A 15988-nucleotide genomic window follows, 5' to 3' on the forward strand; every position below is an offset into this window, starting at 1 on the left:
CCGGTGCCCGGTCTCCTCACGGGGGCTGGCGCCGCCCTCACACCCGGCCTGCGCCTCAGCGGCCTCACCCCGCCCTTTTTCCCCGTAGAGGTCCATCCCGCCGCCGGGGCGCAGGGTAGAGAAAGCCGCGCCATCCCGAGCACGCCACCGCCACCGAGGCGCTCCTTGTACTTTCTAATCGCTGCAGAGCGGGTGGCGAGCGGCGGCGGGGAGCGGGGAGGGCGGGGGGACTGGCGCGGGTGCGGACAGGCGCCGCGGGCAGCCCGGCGCGCCGGAGAGGGAGGAAGGCCCCTCCGCACCGCACCGGGGAGGAAGAAGGCCCCTCCGCACCGGGGAGGAAGGAAGGAAGGGAGGCCCTGCAGCTCCGCCGCCGCTGAGGCGAAGGGAGGTCGCGATGCCGCTGTACGAGGGGCTGGGCAGCGGCGGGGAGAAGACCGCCGTGGTCATAGACCTGGGCGAGGCCTTCACCAAGTGAGTGGCGCCGCGCTCTCCTCCTCCCTTGCCCTCTTTCTGTCGCGACAGGCTGCTCTCCCTGGAGGCGGTGTCGCGGCTGCGGGACTGGACTGGGCTGGGCTGTTGTCGGGATAAATAATTGCTTGTGGGGGGTTTTCCGCCCTCGCATCCCGGTTCTGTGGTGATCTGCGTTGTACGGAGCCGACAGTAGCAGCCTTATGTTTTTAATTCAGTGTTTTGAGTAAAAAGAGTGCGTGAGTCGGGGTGGATGGGAAATTGCTCAGTATTTAGTTATTTATGTCGTGGGGCAAAGATGTAGCGGTGCCTCAAGGCCGCCCCGTGTTAAAACACCACGTTGTGTTGGAAACCCCCATTCCCCACCACCGCTTTCCCCGCTCAGGGACGCACAGCCCTGGCAGACAAGTGGCAGTTTAAGCACGTCAGCCCCGTGCCCGGGGTTAAAATACTCTGGAAATGCCCCCTGGGTTTTAGTGGCCCGTTTGGAGAGGCAGCTCTTACACAGAAATGATCATGTTGCAAGAAAAGCAGTTCTTCAGATGCATTCCACGCTTTTTAGGCTTTTTTGGTCGTGTCTGTGTGGATGCATTTACCTCTTTGGAGCCCTGAGGATGTCTCTGCTCCTCTAGAGAGTTGTTGGCTTTGTATTTGTATTTTTATGAAACTTGGATTTGCATTAAGTTGAACTTTTTTTTTTTTTTTCCAAGTGACTGTGTAGTCCTGGAGTAATAACCAGTCACCTTGAAGCAGTGATGCTTTAAATCACCCTGGATGCTTGTGAAGGGAATGCATTTTGAAGTATTAAACTAGGTGGAAATAGGAAAAATCTGTCAGTGGAATGGTGCTGGTCAGTAGGGAAATAGGACACAGGACCTATACGATTATGGTCATTAAGTCTTTGTCTTTTGCTTCTTCTAAAGAAATGTCATAGAAAATGGGATTTAAAGAGGATATGATAACTTAATCTCGCCTGGTTTTAGTGAGCACTTCAGTGAAAACTGTGGGCCCACACGGAGGACATAGGAAGGTGTTTCTTTGGGAATGGAACAGGCAGTAAGGAAGGTGGCAGGTGGATGTCTGTGAAGAGAAAACTCCTTTCCATTGAAAGCAGGAGGCACATCGGAGTCAACTGCTACAGGTCTTTACAGAAGTGAAAAAAAACTTGTTTTGTTTAATACAGCTGTCTCATTAAAACGGCTAGATAGAAAAGCTATATGCAAATTGCCTCCTTGCAGTCCCAGAAACACCCCTAATTGATTACTCTTTGATGATTCCAGTATGTTAAGTAGTGACTTCAAATTACAAGGTTTTCAACGTTGTCTTTTAGGTGTGGTTTTGCAGGAGAAACGGGACCAAGATGCATTATTCCTAGTGAAATAAAGAAACCTGATGTCACAAAGGTAAATTATTTTACCTTTACAATGTTTGATATGTTATGTTATGGTATGGAAAGAATTTGCAGATATGTTTTTCTGTCCACTGTAAGCTATTTTTCATTATCTTGTAACTGCTGCTATTAACAGATTGTAGCTAGATACAAGTAAGTGTGATAACAACACTGATGTTAATTGTGTTAATCGGTACTCATCAACCAGGCAGCTTATGTCTGGTACACTTAATGAGAGATTTCTTTGCCTAGCTATGGTTTGTTGGTTTTTTTTTTTCCTAGTAGAGGATGGCAGCTTTGGAGATAAGATACCAGTACAAAAAATTAATATTAATAAACTCCGGAGTTTAGTTATAGGGTGAGTTTATGAGATGCATTGTTAAGGATGTAGAGCAAATCATGCAAGAGCGGATATTTCTTTATGTATGTCTGATTATATATGTTCAGATAGACTATATTATCACATAGATATATATATATCACAGAATGATACGGGGTTGGAAGGGACTTCTGGAGATCATCTAGTCCAACCCGCGTACCAAAGCAGGTCCACCCAGAGCAGGTTGCACAGGAATATATCATATATATATACATATATATAAAAAAAAAATATAATCACTGCCTATTATTTAAGCTGACTGTGGATATTCTTACCTTACAGCCCATCAAAGTTGTTCAGTATAATATTAATACGGAAGAGCTATATTCGTATCTGAAGGAATTTATCCATATGCTGTATTTCAGGTAAGAGACACGTGGATGTTAGTTATTCAGATCTTCTGCAGCTCTTTTTCCGAGTTCATCGGGAGGCGTTAGAAGTGGGACTGGAGGCTCCAGTTGTGTGAGAAAACAGAAACAAGATTTTGGAGGTGGCTGCCTGGCTCTGTTCCTGCAGGAGAAATTCTCCTGCTGAGATTCAGGTTGTATTGCAAAGAGGTAGTGTCCTGCAGCATCAGTTGCTCTCTAGAAATGGAAAGTATTTGGTGAGTTGCCTTTTAACACATAAAGGACTCGACAGGGGAAAGTCATTGCCTCAGGAGTTGTACTGATTTTGGTGGGGCTGAAGCTCATCTTCTCTCTAAGTGACAGGTTTGGAAGGAAAAATCTTAACCTGTGGAATATTTTTACCTCGCTAATACATCTTTTTATTGTATTTTCAGTACCATTAGTGAATAATAAAGTTGGACTTCAGTCTTTTCTCCTCCAATCCTTATTTTTAAGTGGTAAACATCGTCACTTGATAGAGGGAAACAAATCCTTAATTTCTCTGCCTCAGATCTTCTGGTGTGGGTTTTTTTTTTTTTCCCCCCTGTTCTTGATCATTGCTTTGTAATTGAACTCAGGACAATTCCATTCTTTTCCACTGAAGTCAGGACATCTTTATTGTCATTCTTCCTCTTCTGTGGACACACTGCATGACACTGGACAAGCCATTGAGCAACCTGGTCTACTGAAAGGTGTCCCTGCCCGTGGCAGGGGGGTTGGAACTCAGTGATCTTTAAGATCCTTTCCAACTCGTTCTATGATTAATGACTATTTTGTGTGCCTACTTTTGCATTTCTTTGTATTGATTTAGAAATGCGTAACAGATATTCAGAACTACAGCCTGCTGACTCTATAACTTGTTTTCTGTAACTTGGTTTCCCAACTTTCTTTTAGGAAAATGTTGGTTTTTTGAAAAAATGGAAAAAAGACTTTGGGATCTGCTATAGAAAATGCTATCTACATGGGATTCTTTAGGATTTTTGAGGAGAATGGAATATGAAAATAAGGCAGGATCTCATAACGTGTGCTTAAACTTACCAGTGTTGTTTTACATGCCTTGCCTTTCTTAGACATCTGCTGGTGAATCCCAGAGACCGCCGCGTTGTGATCATAGAATCAGTCTTGTGCCCTTCACACTTCAGGGACACACTCACGAGGGTCCTTTTCAAGCATTTTGAGGTAAGTTTCTACATAACTGCTGTATGAGCTCAGCGTAGCACTTGCCAGTAGGCATTTTACTTATGGTCACTACCAGGTGTGGACAAAGAAATTAAAATAATGCCAAAAGAATGTGAGAGGCATAAAGAAGATGAAAGCAAGGTGATGGTCGTCTGGGGAAACCATCAGAGATTAGGCTAAAAGCTGGTTTTGTTTCATTCTGATTCTTCATGAGGCCACAAAACAGGAGCTGTTAACAAGGATCCAAAAGATTTCTCTGGCTTCTACAAAAATAGAGCTCATGTCGCATAGTTCCAGACAGACCCGATAATCCCCATTGAGCACTGCCTGAAGCCAGAATTTATATTTAAACACTTCTTAGTGTTCTGTCAGCAAATCTCGTGACTTCTACTGAAGTCAATATCTTTGCTTAGCACGTGATCTAACCTCTGGCTGTGCTCATTTAGATACAAGCTTACCTGAAATTTATTCTCTGCTTAATCAGTCCTTCTGACGAAAAGCCTGAATTTAATTCTTGCTTAATTCTTATGGAAAATGTTTTGGAAGGTGTATCCTTACTTCTTTGATTCAGATAGAACAAAGGTTAAGGTTCTTCTGTAAAAAGTGGTGGAACTAGTTTGTCTGCAGTACTTCACTGTGCTTCCACAACATAGTTTACCAACTAATCTTAAACTTCCATGTAATTCTTTCCTACTGTCGATAAAATTTTCTGATGACTTGAAATTGCTTAAAGATTTGAGTGATTTGGGTTGTTTGGTGTTTTTTTTTCCCAATCCCCTTACAGGAAAAAAAAAATATTTCTCAGATAAAGCATTCCCATGCCAAATTGGTTGTCAAAAATGATTCGTGACTTGGCAAGTTGTATTTTGATGGAGAGATTTTGTAACTTGTTAAGAAGCCAGCTCATACTGATGTGAGGTTAATTCTCTCTGGCTTGTGTTTCCACTTGGTGCAAAGAATAAAGAGTGGCCTATTAATAATACAAGGTCACTATTATCACTTGTGTCTCTGGGCTGAGTATCAGAAATGTTGCCCTTAAATGCAAGGTTTATTGAAGTTGCTCATTTAATTCACGCTTTGAGGCGTTCCTTTAAAGGAACTGTCACTCTCTAGGAAACTTGATTTATGGAATTCTGGGAGAAGGAATTGATTCTCGTGTAACTTTGAGTTGAGTTTCCACACTGCTTTGGGGGGAGTGTTTTCAATATCCTCTGCTGCGAGGTTGTGTGCAACAGTGTGTTGTCATAAGGCACACTTTTATGGGTTCTCTGGGCACCTTTCTTCACATCTTCAAGACTTTATACAACATTTCAGGTAGCTGTGGTTTAGTTTCTTTCATTTCAGTGGCAATAAGGAACCTGATCTATGAGTTGAGTTCTATAGTTCACACGTGCTCTTCTTACAAGCCCATTCCAAGATTCATTATTACAGAAGCCACTGGTATCTACCACAGATAAAAATTTAGAATCCTCTTATATTTTGTTTGTTACTACACTACCTTAAAAACTAAATTAAAAATGGATACTGCAAGATACAATTGTTTGGGTTTTGCTTTTAATGTGACATTTAGGGGAAGTGTTAGTGCTTTGAGTGTTTTGTGGGGTTTCCCCCCTCTTCTGTCAATTGTCTTCTTGGTTTCCTTGTAGGTACCTTCCGTTTTGTTTGCTCCAAGTCATCTAATGTCTCTGCTGACACTTGGGATCAATTCTGCCATGGTGCTGGATTGTGGATATGCAGAAAGCTTGGTGCTCCCTGTATCCTTTAATAATAAGCAAAATTTTCAGCAATAAGGCTGTTGTGACAAGATGATATTTTGATAGGCTTCACGTATGCTAAAAAAAAAAAAAGAGAAGCAGATCAGCCAGTCTGGCTTTTGACTATAAGACTATGGCTTGGGGAATCTCCTCACAGCTGATGTGCTAAATCTGTGTTCCCCTGAAACTTGGGAAGGGTGGTTCATAACTTTAGCCTTTATATACTAGAAATCAGTTTTGGAGAAAAGCAGTTAGAAAGTGTTTCCAATAGCTCATGCAAGAGAATGTGGAGGCGGGGGAAAGCGTTTAGTTCCAGCAGACTGAAAACTGGTAATAAAAGAGGAGAATTTCCTGATCTTCATGTAGATATATGAGGGAATTCCAATTCTGAGCTGCTGGGGCTCTCTTCCTTTGGGAGGAAAGGCTATCCACAAGTAAGTTCACAGTTATATGTTCCAAGTTACTGGTGACAGCCTAGAACATCTGTCTTACAAGAAAAGGCTGAGAGACTTGGGTCTTCTTAGTCTGGGGAAGGCTGAGGGGGGATCTGATCAAAACTTACAAACACTTAAAGGGTGGGTGTCAAGAGGATGGGGCCAGTCTTTCTTCAGTGGTGCCCAGTGACAAGTGACAGGACAAGAGGAAATGGGTACAAACTTGAATATAAGAAGTTCCATCTAAACATGAGAAGGAACTTCTTTCCTGTGAGGGTGGCAGAGCCCTGGAAGAGGCTGCCCAGAGAGGTGGTAGGATCTCCTTCTCTGGAGACATTCAAACCCACCTGGAAACGTTCCTGTGCAACCTGCTCTGGGTGGACCTGCTTTGGCAGGGGGGGTTGGACTGGATGATCTCCAGAGGTCCCTTCCAACCCCATAGCATTCTGTGGTTCTGTGATTTATTTGTGACAGTTTGTCTTTGAGTAATAACCAAATATTCCTATCGAACATGACTTGAATCGTAACTGTTGTTGCGACAATGTCTGATTTTTAAAGTCCCTACTTTTTGGTTTTTGTTGATATAATAAAAGCTGTGGAAATCAGATCTGCTTCACTTCATATTCCCTTCATAACGGAAGGGAATAAATACTGTCCCATAAGCACGATAATAGAGAATCAGCCTGAGTTAACAGCTATCTGGAACTAACTTAATGTGTGATATTTTAGGGAGCTGGAATACCAGTTGTTGGAGCAGTGCACGGTTGATACAGGATTAGCCAAAGGACAAAGCCTTCCATCTGTGATGGGTAAGGTCTGTTTGATGTAGCACGTGCTGTGAACTTCCACTGGGGAAAGTGGGTTAATACTAGCAGTGAATAAAATGAGTTTAGTATTCCTCTTCTGTGATGTACTTTCATGATTTAATTCTCAGTATTTGTTTTGAATGAAGGCCAATATAAAATTTCCGTAGTAATTTTTCAGGTTGTTTTGAGAGACAACAAAATTGTTATTTCTGTTCTTAATATTCTTTCTTCCTTAGAAATCTTTAAAAGCTGCTGTCAAAGCAAAACTTTATTGTACTAAATGTAATTCAAACTTAGTTTCATTCTTAAATTCTCTTTCTACTTAAAAGGTTTTCTTCTAAGTTTTTGGTTGTTTTTTTAATTTCAGGCTCAGTTCCAGAAGACATAGTAGAGGATATCAAAGGTAAAATTTTCTGCTTCATGAAACTCTCCTTTATTAAATTGTGCAGTAGAGTATGATAATAGCAAGCGTGCAAGACTTTACGTTTAGGAATTTATTTTGTTGTTTCTGTCTATCCTACTTCTTACCTACTGGAAGAACTTGTGGTGGTCTTGCTTTTTGAAAGCTAAACCGAAGCCATGTTTAATTCCTCTCTCGAGTTTAGCCTGTCTTTAGGCAGAACTTGGATGAATTCCTGTGTAATGTTTCCTGTGCCACAGATATAAAAATATATATAACTGTAGAAAATAGCAACTAGTATCTATCTCTTGGGCCAAATTAGGAAGAAATCCATCAGTCAAATGCAAAGTAACTTAAATGCAGCTGGTGCTCGTCAAATGGAAGTTCCTTTTCTAATTCCTGGACTTGAACCCTATTTTCTGATCAGTTCTGGTCTTTATGCAGTTTTTTGGAATGGAATATACTGTGCTAGGGCTGAAATGATGATTGCCTGTTCATTGAACTGTTCTTTCTTTGTGACAGCCATTTCTGAAGAAGATACTCATTTGTGCCAGATACAAATAAATCAGTATATAATGACAGTAGCAGCTGGGATACAGATGAAATTGTGCTCTGTCAGTGTTTCCTGGAGTTCTTAGAGTGCTGAAGAGTTGCACTAGGAAAAATATTGCATGATTACAGCTTGTTAGAAAAATGAGTGGTGTTTGAAGCCATGGTGCAAGACGCACAGCGGTGTGTTGGGCAGCAGAATATGAGCCCTGGTACCTTGTGACAACCAAAGGCATGATTAGACACGTCCCTCTGTCTTTAAATTGTAGGTAGCTTGTCTGAGAGAAATTGTGCCTGTCCTAGCATGGTTTCAATGTCAACTTCATTTAAACTCGTGGTCTAGATAGTATCTGAGCTCTGCTGAAGTGTAGAAACTTTTTTATTTATTTCTATGATAATGACTTGGACCAGCAAAGCCCTAAAGTGTGTGTTCTTCTTTAAATGGATCAAAATTATTGTCTATATTGGTGATTAAAGGATCCAACAGACTCTCTTCTCTGTCCTTTGCTTTTTTTTTTATGAAGTCCGCACTTGTTTCGTGAGTGATCTCCAACGTGGACTGAAAATCCAAGCAGCCAAGTTCAACATTGATGGCAGTGCTGAGGTGGGTGGAGAATGAAGCTTATCCCAGTCTTTTGAAGTGGATGTAGCCTTTTTGGCCTCTCAAATAATGTACATATTTTTTTATTTCCAGCGTCCTTCACCGCCTCCAGATGTGGACTATCCTTTAGATGGAGAAAAGATTCTCCATGTGGTTGGCCCCATCAGGTGAGAAATACCATAGCAGAGTATTTAGCTTTAGGAGGATTTCTTTTCAACTCTACAAGCACATAAATTTTCATAAGATTGAATTTTAATGAAAGACTTGCATACACTTTTAACGCCTCTTAGATGAAGGGAAGAAAAGGTGCGGCTTCCCCAGAGAGCTCACAGCAAACAGGTTGGAGGGATTGGGGAAAACAGAAATGGAGTGTTAATACATGATGATGAGAGGGGTTGAGTGAAGTGAAGGGGGCATTGTCTCCTCCCCGTTGGCACCGCCGGGTGCGTGGACTGTATGACAGAAGAAGCAGCCATGATGTGTTGTCAGCAGGAGGTCCCTAGTTATTCCCAGCCCCACCGCTCGTCAGCGTTAGCTCGTAGTGTAGCATTGCTTCTTGTTAACACTCATTTCCTGCCTTCTCAACAGAGACTCCGTTGTTGAAATACTGTTTGAACAGGACAACGAAGAGACATCTGTTGCCACTTTGATCTTAGATTCACTCATTCAGGTATCTTTATACTATAAACAATTTCTTGAATGCCTCCAGCCCTGGAGAACCTGCTGTTAGAAATGACTCGGGAGTAACACCCTTCTGACTGCCGCTTGGAGCGGTTTAAAAAGTTTATCACAGCATGGCTCCCAGGGTTCTGCCACGTGGTGAACGTCTGTGGGGCAGCAAGTCACCATGGGTCAACCACTCTGTGATAGTTTTTTTTGCCCCTAGGTGTACCACAGTGCATCTAGGAGAGGTTCTGAGAAACACAGTGCTCACCTCTCAGCAGAAGTCACAAATGAGCTTGCGTTTATTTGGGGGTGAGGCTCTACTTACGCAATGATGGAGCAGCAGCTAATATTTGGTGTTAAAGTAATTACACTGCTTGAACTGAAATGACACAGGTGTTCAGCTTCTTTTTTCAAGGTGTTTTGCTCAGAGTTAGAGTTTACGCATCCTGCAGACTGCTGCTTTACCTAAGATAGAATAAAATTAATTTGAATATCTCTATTACAGGTAGTATATTAAATATATTATGGAAAATTTTCTTGGCATATACAAATGCTTAATTTCTTAATATTGAGGGAAAAACGCATCAGAAACCACTATAAATGGAAATTTTCATTATATGGTGGTATATGAATGTCAATTAAAGCTGGCTTCCTGTAGTTATTGATGCCATTTAAATTCATTTTTTGAGACATAATTTATTGGAGAGCCATAGGCTTGGATGACATGACAACCATTTCAATTACAATTCCTTATGAAAAGAAATTATTTAACAAGATCTTAGCCTGGACCCCTCACCTCTCTACCTCTAGGCATTGACCTTGCATCACTCTTTGGCCAGAGGAAAGAGAAATATGAAATTTACAAGTGTTGAATAGTTACTTCTGCTGGACAAGAGAACCGCGGCAGTCTGGATTTATTTTTTTTTTCCAAAGGGATAGTGCAGATCTGTTAGTGAGGGGCAGAACTGACAAAACTTGGTTTTCTCATGCCTTTGTGTCTTCTGCTTGGATTATCTGATGCCGAGGCAAGACCCAGCAGAAACCTTTTCTGCCACTGAGATTTCTGTATTGCCTTTTTCCATGTGGAGCTAAAAAGAGTCAATCTCGTATGTAAGTTTTCCCTCCCTGAGAGCGCTGCTCGAGGCTTCACCTCTCTCTGGCACATCTTCTCCCAGAATTACTTTTGCTGATACCTCATTTTTTGCAGAAAACATTCTGGTTATGTTTTAGCAAAGTGTGAGAGAACAGCAGTTGAAGCGCGCAGGAAGGCTGACTGAATTTCTAAGAGACACGCAACTGTTCATGGCAGAATGTTGCAGATAGTTCGTGCAACTTCAGTTAAAGTGTTTTGTTTTGTTTTTTTATTGTTCCTGTTTGCATTAGTGTCCCATAGACACCAGGAAGCAGCTGGCAGAGAACTTGGTAGTTATTGGTGGCACTGCTATGTTGCCAGGATTCCTTCACAGGCTTATGGCTGAGATCAGATACCTGGTAGAGAAACCAAAATACAAAGAAGCGCTGGCTACTAAAACCTTCAGAATTCACACTCCACCTGCCAAACCCAACTGTGTGGCCTGGCTGGGAGGTAAGAATGAAAACAGCTGTTCAGTGAAGGTACAAAGTGGAGAAAAACAAACCCTCCAAGTGGGATTTGTACTGAATTAACAGCAGAAAAACTTAGGTGAGCTCTTGAAATCAAGCTGCAATTGAGCTCTGGGGAATTCCACACTCTCCTGGAAGAAATCATGGGATCATAGAATTGTCTAGCTTGGAAGGGACCTTTAAGATCACCTAGTCCAACCATCAACCTAACTCGGACACAAAGCCATCACTAAATCATGTCACTAAGCACTACATCAACCTGTCTTTTGAATACCTCCAGGGATGGTGCCTCAACCGCTTCCCTGGGCAGCCCATTCCAAGGCTTAATAGCCCTTTCAGTGAAAAAAAATTTCCCACTATCCAATCTGAACCTCCCCTGGTGCAACTTGAGGCCATTTCCTCTTGATGTTGGGGAGTAAAGCTCCCTCGGGTACATTTGGAGGGCAGAATGGCACCGCAGGTTATGGAAGCTTTCAACAGGTGATGTGCAATTAGCAGCAAGCTAAGTGTGGAAGAGGAGTTGTCCTCTACTGCACTTGAGGCAACTACGCCACGTGGTGGCACCAGTAAAGTGATGAAGCAGAGCAGAGACCTGCTGCATGGAGGAAGATCATCTTCTTGAAAAAACAAGTTTAATTACTGACGGAGGAGCTGTGAGCTATGGAGAGCCCGGAGGCTGCGAATACACCCTGGGCTGTTCTCAAGTGCCCATAACAAGTACAGCAGCTCTGTAATGGGTTTTGGTGGCTGACAGGCAAAGCAAAGGGCTGTCCATTGCTAGCAATTCTTTTAAGGAAAGTTTTTTCCAAACTTTCCGTTAATAAGCTGAGCCCATCTGGTATGAATGAAGAACTAATTTGAACTGTAAAAGTAGATTTTATTTCCATATACTTTGAAACGTCAATGTTTCTCAAATTTTAGTTTTAAGCCTTTTTGAGTCTACTTTTGGGATTGGCAAATAATGATTCTTATGCACCAAGTTCTCTGATGCTTCTCTCCACTGGCAGCACTGCTCTGCTGCTGTGGTCTGAATCTTCTCACAGCTGGTATAACCTTCTGGGCATTCTGTGATGCCCTTTTTGGGGAGAGGAAATTCCCTTAAACACAAGGTGGTTTCTTTAAAGTCCTTAAAATCCAAACTTCTAGGGAGCTTTGTTGTAAGAAGCAGATCAGCTAGGCCAGTTTTGCTGTCAGCAGAAATGAGATGATTCTTTGCTTTCAGTTGCTTTCCAAGAAAATAAATGGAAGCAGTTTGGGACTAGCTGGGCTACTGAAGAGGAGAGTGGCTAGATCCTTTCACTCCTTTAATTTTTGGGACAGAGCTGAAAAAGAATAGTGGACATTCTTGATGGGGCAAAAGTAGAAAAAGAAATCCAGTCAATCCAATTAATGCAGCAATTTTATATTTTTTTTTTCTCCCAATAATGTAGGAGCCATTTTTGGAGCACTTCAGGACATACTCGGGAGCCGGTCTGTGTCCAAAGAATATTACAGCCAGACGGGCCGCATTCCTGACTGGTGCTGCCTTAATAATCCTCCACTGGAAATGATGTTTGACGTTGGAAAAGCACCCCCACCGCTGATGAAGAGGGCTTTTTCTACTGAGAAATAGGCACCTAAATGCTACGTTCTCCTCATCTGTTTCAAGTAGACACATATGCGTTGGCTCTTCTTTTCTTTTTGTATTCAGTAATTGGTGTGTAACACTATTAATGAGCAGCGTGGACGTTTTGGGGGGAGTATGGTGGTAGGTACTAACACTATTTAAAACCACGTCCATAGCTTAAAAACTTAACTCTGGCAATTACTATGCTATTTTGTCCTTTTCTGACGAAATTCTATACTGTCAGGAGTTGTAGCCTACTGAGTTATTTGTTATTTATCTGTACAGTAAATTACATTGGTGAGAGAATTTTTTTTTAAGATAAGTTGTTTATCAGTGTGCTTAGAAGAAGGAAGGGCAGTCTGCTACGGGAAGTGTTCTAAGATCTGTGGAAGCTTTTCTGCCAGATTCCCTATTAAAATATTCCACCCCTGAATCACATGTGAGGAAGTGGTTTGGGGCTGTTTAGTGAAGGTGCTGGCAGGTGGATATTTAACTTGCCCTTTTCCTCTACTTCAGATTGGCCGTGTGGCTGTTACACAGACAGCATAGAGGAACACATAGGCCTGGCTGTGAGTAGCTGTTAAGGGTTGTTTTATAGTCCTGGGATGAGGTTCATCTTTTAGAGATAGTCTCTTAGTCCTCAAAGCACAATGGGGCCCAGCCAGTTCCTCTTTTCACTGACATGAGAGTCTCCACACCAAACACTTTTGGGGTTTGCACATCAAACAAGTTGCAATTACCATGCACAAGAGCTTTTCTGCAGGAGCCTGGGGGTGACAGTGGTGTGCCCTGACACAAGAACAGGTTCTTCAAAACATCCTGTGTTGCGTTCTGTCTGTCACGTCTGAACTTGGAAAAATAGATTAAACACTACAGCTAGATAGATTGTCAAAGTTTAGGCTGGGCTGGCCACTAAACGAATGACAGATGTTTTCTATTAACCCCTCTCCCTCCCCAGAAGGGAGAGAGACTTATGCGTTGGGGGAAAAAAAATTAAAACAGCTTAATTATGAAATATTAACAAATAAGAAAGAATGACATGTATACAAATACATACAAAACCAATATTGAGCTCCCAGGATGATGATCATGCTATGACTCTGGGATCTTTCTCTGAGGGAAGAGCCTTTACCTCGTTCCCACCATATCCTTTTTCATAGAATCATGGAATATCTCAAGTTGAGAGGGACCCATAAGGATCACCAAGTCCAACTCTCTGCTCCTCGCAGGACTACCTACAATTAAACCTCATGACTGAGAGCGTTGTCCACATGATCCTTGAACGCTGACAGGCTTGGTGCTGTCACCACTCCCCTGGGGAGGCTGTTCCAGTGACAGCCCTCTCAGTGAAGAACATTTTCCTAACCTCCAGTCTGAACTTTCCGGCACGCAGCTTCATTCCATTTCCTCGTGTCCTATCAGACACCAGAGCCAGCAGATCAGCACCTCCTGCTGCGATGTCCCCCTTCAGCAAGTTGGAGGCTGCCATGAGGGCACCCCACAGCCTTCTCTTCTCCAAGCTGAATGAGCCAAGTGACTTTAGAGATGATCTAGATAAGGGGATTGAGTGCACCCTCAGTAAGTTTGCAGATGACACCAAACTAGATGGGAGTGTTGATCTGCTTGAGGGTTGGAAGGCTCTACAGAGGGATCTGAACAGACTGGATCAATGGGCCAAGGCCAATGGGATGAGGTTTAATAAGGCCAAGTGCCGGATCCTGCATTTTGGTCACAACAACTCCAGGCAACGCTACAGGCTTGGGGAAGAGTGGCTGGAAAGCTGCCCAGCAGAAAAAGACCTAGGAGTGTTGGTGGACATCTGGTTTAATGTGAGCCAGCAGTGTGCCCAGGTGGCCAAGAAGGCCAACGGCATCCTGGCCTGTATCAGGAATAGCGTGGTCAGCAGGAGTAGGGAAGTCATCGTGCCTCTGTACTGGGCACTGGTGAGGCCTCACCTCGAGTGCTGTGTTCAGTTTTGGGCCCCTCACTACAGGAAGGACATTGAAGTGCTGGAGCATGTCCAGAGGAGAGCCACCAAGCTGGTGAGGGGTCTAGAGAACAAGTCATAGGAGGAGAGGCTGAGGGAACTGGGCATGTTTAGTTTGGAGAAGAGGAGGCTGAGGGAGGACCTCATTGCCCTCTACAACTACCTGAAAGGAGGTTGTAGAGAGGTGGGTGTTGGCCTCTTCCATCAAGTGAATGACAGGACCAGAGGAAATGGTCTGAAGTTGCGGCAGGGGAGGTTTAGATTAGATACTAGGAAGAATTACTTTACTGAGAGGGTGGTCAGGCACTGGAACAGCCTGCCCAGGGAGGTGGTGGAGTCACCATCCCTGGAGGTATTTAAGAAACGTGTAGACATGGCTCTTCAACGGTATGCTCTGGTGCCCGAGATTATTGGTTTCTGGGTGGGTGTGATGTGGTGGGGTGTTATGTGTGTGTTGTTGGTGGGGGTTTTGTTTGTTTGGTTGGTTTTTTGTGGTTGGACTCGATGATTTCAGAGGTCCCTTCAAACCATGATTCTGTGCTTCTGGGACCTCTGCCATTCCTCCTAAGTCTTGCCCTCCAGGCCTTTCACCACCGGGGTCATCATCCTCTGCACACACTCTTAGAGTCTGATGTCCTTCTTATATTGAGGCGCCCAAAACTGTACACAGAAATGGAGGTGGGGCCGCAGCAGTGCAGGGAAGAGTGGGACAGTCCCCTCTCTCCACCAGCCGGCTGTGTTCTGCCTGCTGGATGTACCCCAGGACCTGCTTGGCCTTTTGGGCTTCCACAGCACAATCTGGACTCCTCTTCCACTTGCCATCAACCCAGACCCCCGGCTGTCTTTCCGCGAGGCTGCTCTCCAGCCTCTTGGCCCCCGGTTTGTATCAGAAGGATGATCCCATCCCAGGTGGGGAATCCTGCTCCTGCTTTTTTCCATTTCATACAGTTGAGGATTGAGCTCTCTAGTCTCTTCACATCTCTCTGTAAGGTCTCTCCACCCTACAGGGAGTACACAGCTCCTGCTACTTTAGGATCATCGGGAAGAGATCTTCAGGTACACCCGATCCTGGCCTCCGGATCAGTTATAAAAATGGATTCAAGAGCACAGGCCCCAAAACTGAGCCCCGGGGAGCCCCACTGGGGACTGGCGCCAGCCTGATGGAACCCCATTGAAGAGAACTCTGGGAGCCCGACCCGTCAGCCCATTGGGTTTGCGACTGGACTCGGTGATCTTAAGGGTCTTTAGCAACCTAAGTGATTCTATGATGGCTCTGTGATTGATCTTAAGGTGCCTGATGTGGAGTCAAGGTTTGGACTTGACGCTCCTCGTGCGTCCCTTCCACGCGGGATTGTCTGTGATCACGAGGTGGCCACGGGCAGGCAGATGCTAATAAACCCAACCTCTAGCACCGCCGCGGCTCCTGTGCAGAGAGGCCCCTCTGCAGCAGGACCCCAGGGCAGGGGGCAGTGGCTGAGCCGGGGTGGGGGCCGCGGGGGGGCTGGTTGCCGGGCGGGCCTGTGATGCGCTCTGCTGCCTGGGACACCTCAGGGGAGGCGTCACAATGGGGGCTGCTATAAAGGGCCCCCGCCGGCAGCGCTGAGCCAGTCGAGCCCGGGGTTACGGTGAGTGAGGGGGCTGGCGGGGGGAGGCTGGGCTGGACCAGGGCCGGGGCAGAACCGCTGGCCCCCGGGGGGGCGGGGGGTGGGTTCTCCACCGCCATCCAGGGCCCAGCTGCTGGCGGCAGCACCTCGGGCCGGGCACGGGGGCGGGGCGGGGCG

The 15988-nt window shown here is 44.5% G+C and overlaps 1 protein-coding gene across 1 annotated transcript; it reads left to right on the plus strand.

The window, feature by feature from the left end:
- The first annotated feature begins 305 nt into the window (after window positions 1–305).
- Window positions 306–12658, plus strand: ACTR10 (actin-related protein 10 homolog (S. cerevisiae)). The gene is made up of 13 exons (XM_014947084.1): window positions 306–471; window positions 1799–1871; window positions 2520–2602; window positions 3694–3802; window positions 5449–5556; window positions 5923–5990; window positions 6720–6799; window positions 7164–7199; window positions 8270–8349; window positions 8440–8513; window positions 8935–9016; window positions 10396–10597; window positions 12045–12658. Exons 1-13 carry the CDS (start codon window positions 395–397, stop codon window positions 12224–12226), a joined length of 1254 nt encoding a protein of 417 aa, XP_014802570.1. The 5' UTR covers window positions 306–394; the 3' UTR covers window positions 12227–12658.
- The last annotated feature ends 3330 nt before the right edge of the window (window positions 12659–15988 follow it).

Source organism: Calidris pugnax, unplaced genomic scaffold (assembly GCF_001431845.1).
Source record: "Calidris pugnax isolate Ruff unplaced genomic scaffold, ASM143184v1 scaffold127, whole genome shotgun sequence".
Lineage (NCBI taxonomy): Eukaryota > Metazoa > Chordata > Aves > Charadriiformes > Scolopacidae > Calidris > Calidris pugnax.

Coding starts and splice junctions, on each gene's coding strand:
- ACTR10 (XM_014947084.1), top strand. CDS start 395: ATGCCGCTGTACGAGGGGCTGGGCAGCGGCGGGGAGAAGACCGCCGTG. Junction 8,514..8,934: donor CATGTGGTTGGCCCCATCAG/GTGAGAAATACC, acceptor CCTTCTCAACAG/AGACTCCGTTGTTGAAATAC. Junction 9,017..10,395: donor TCTTAGATTCACTCATTCAG/GTATCTTTATAC, acceptor TGTTTGCATTAG/TGTCCCATAGACACCAGGAA.